This window comes from Helobdella robusta (genome assembly GCF_000326865.2).
Source record: "Helobdella robusta unplaced genomic scaffold HELROscaffold_456, whole genome shotgun sequence".
Classification (NCBI taxonomy): domain Eukaryota; kingdom Metazoa; phylum Annelida; class Clitellata; order Rhynchobdellida; family Glossiphoniidae; genus Helobdella; species Helobdella robusta.
In genome coordinates, this window is record NW_008705121.1 from 1,060 (window position 1) to 2,247 (window position 1,188).

The 1,188-nt window shown below is 30.1% G+C and overlaps 1 protein-coding gene across 1 annotated transcript in view; it reads left to right on the top strand.

The window, feature by feature from the left end:
- Nucleotides 1-507: 507 nt before the first annotated feature.
- HELRODRAFT_92740 (hypothetical protein) overlaps nucleotides 508-1,188 on the top strand; it is a gene marked incomplete at both ends in the record, with an annotated part of 1,399 nt that continues 718 nt past the window's right edge. Inside the window, 2 exons of the mRNA XM_009026198.1 lie at nucleotides 508-580; nucleotides 759-855. Of these exons, the coding sequence (XP_009024446.1) occupies nucleotides 508-580; nucleotides 759-855 (170 nt within the window). The remainder of the gene's footprint in view (nucleotides 581-758; nucleotides 856-1,188) is intronic.

Genomic DNA, 1,188 nt, shown 5'->3' on the forward strand with positions numbered 1-1,188 from the left:
ACTAGTTTGGTAAAGAATAATTATATTAATAATAACCCATAAATAATAATAATAAATAGAAAAAATAATAAATAATCAAAATAATAACAAAAACAATGGCTGACAACTTGAGAAGTGGCACTGGGGTCTCTGCCCTTCATCTAGGTACTATGGAAATTATTTTTATTTTTCTTCTTCTTCTTCTTGTTCATCTTTTTCTTCTTCCTCTTCTTCTTTTTCTTCGATTTATTATTATTATTATTATTGTTATTATTTTTATTATTATTGTTATTATTGCAGGTGACGTCATCTCGTTGTTCGGCGAGGACCAAGTTTCCGGTTTCATGTCGACGCTGGGGCGAGTTTTTTTTCAGCTTTCATTATACTTTTTATTATTATTTTTATTATTATTGTTGTTGTCATTGTTGTTATTATTGTTGTTTTTCTTCTTCTTCTTCTTCTTGTTATTATTATTATTAATTATTAATTGTTAAATATTATTATTATTATTGTTATTATTTATGCAGTTTGGTGGACGACAGGTGCGTCTTGCGGCCCTGCCAGGGCGGCTCCATCGGGAGTGTTCCCGTGAAGTTCAGAGGTCAGTATCATCATCATCGTCGTCGTCGTCGGTGACATCATCATCGTCGTCATCAACATCCCTTATTCATCACAATCATCATCGACCCCATCATCATTATCATCATCATCATCATCATCATCATCATCATCATCATCATCATCATCATCATCATCATCATCATCATCATAAATAACAGACTGTCTCTTCAAGGTATGTCCGGTCAACAAATATTCAGCCAGGACTCAGTTCTGGAAGGCCGTGAAAGAGAGCAAAACGAAACCGTCATTCGATCAGTCCATCATCAAAAAATTATTCGTAATTATTTATTACGTCATAATTATTGCGTCGTAATAATAAGTTTTCTATGTTTTTTATTTATATTATTCGTTTTGTGTTCCGCGCAATGATAAATAAAAACATTAACGATAATGTCATTTCTAACAACTTTAATGAAAACAATATAAATAATAATGAGATAATAATAATAATTATTATAATAATGATAATTATTATTATTATTATTAAAATAATTATCATTATAATAATTATTATTACAAAAAATTATGGCCCCATAATTTTTATTCTAGAAAGCCGCAGAGCAAGAGAAAAAGCAGAATGAGATTGAG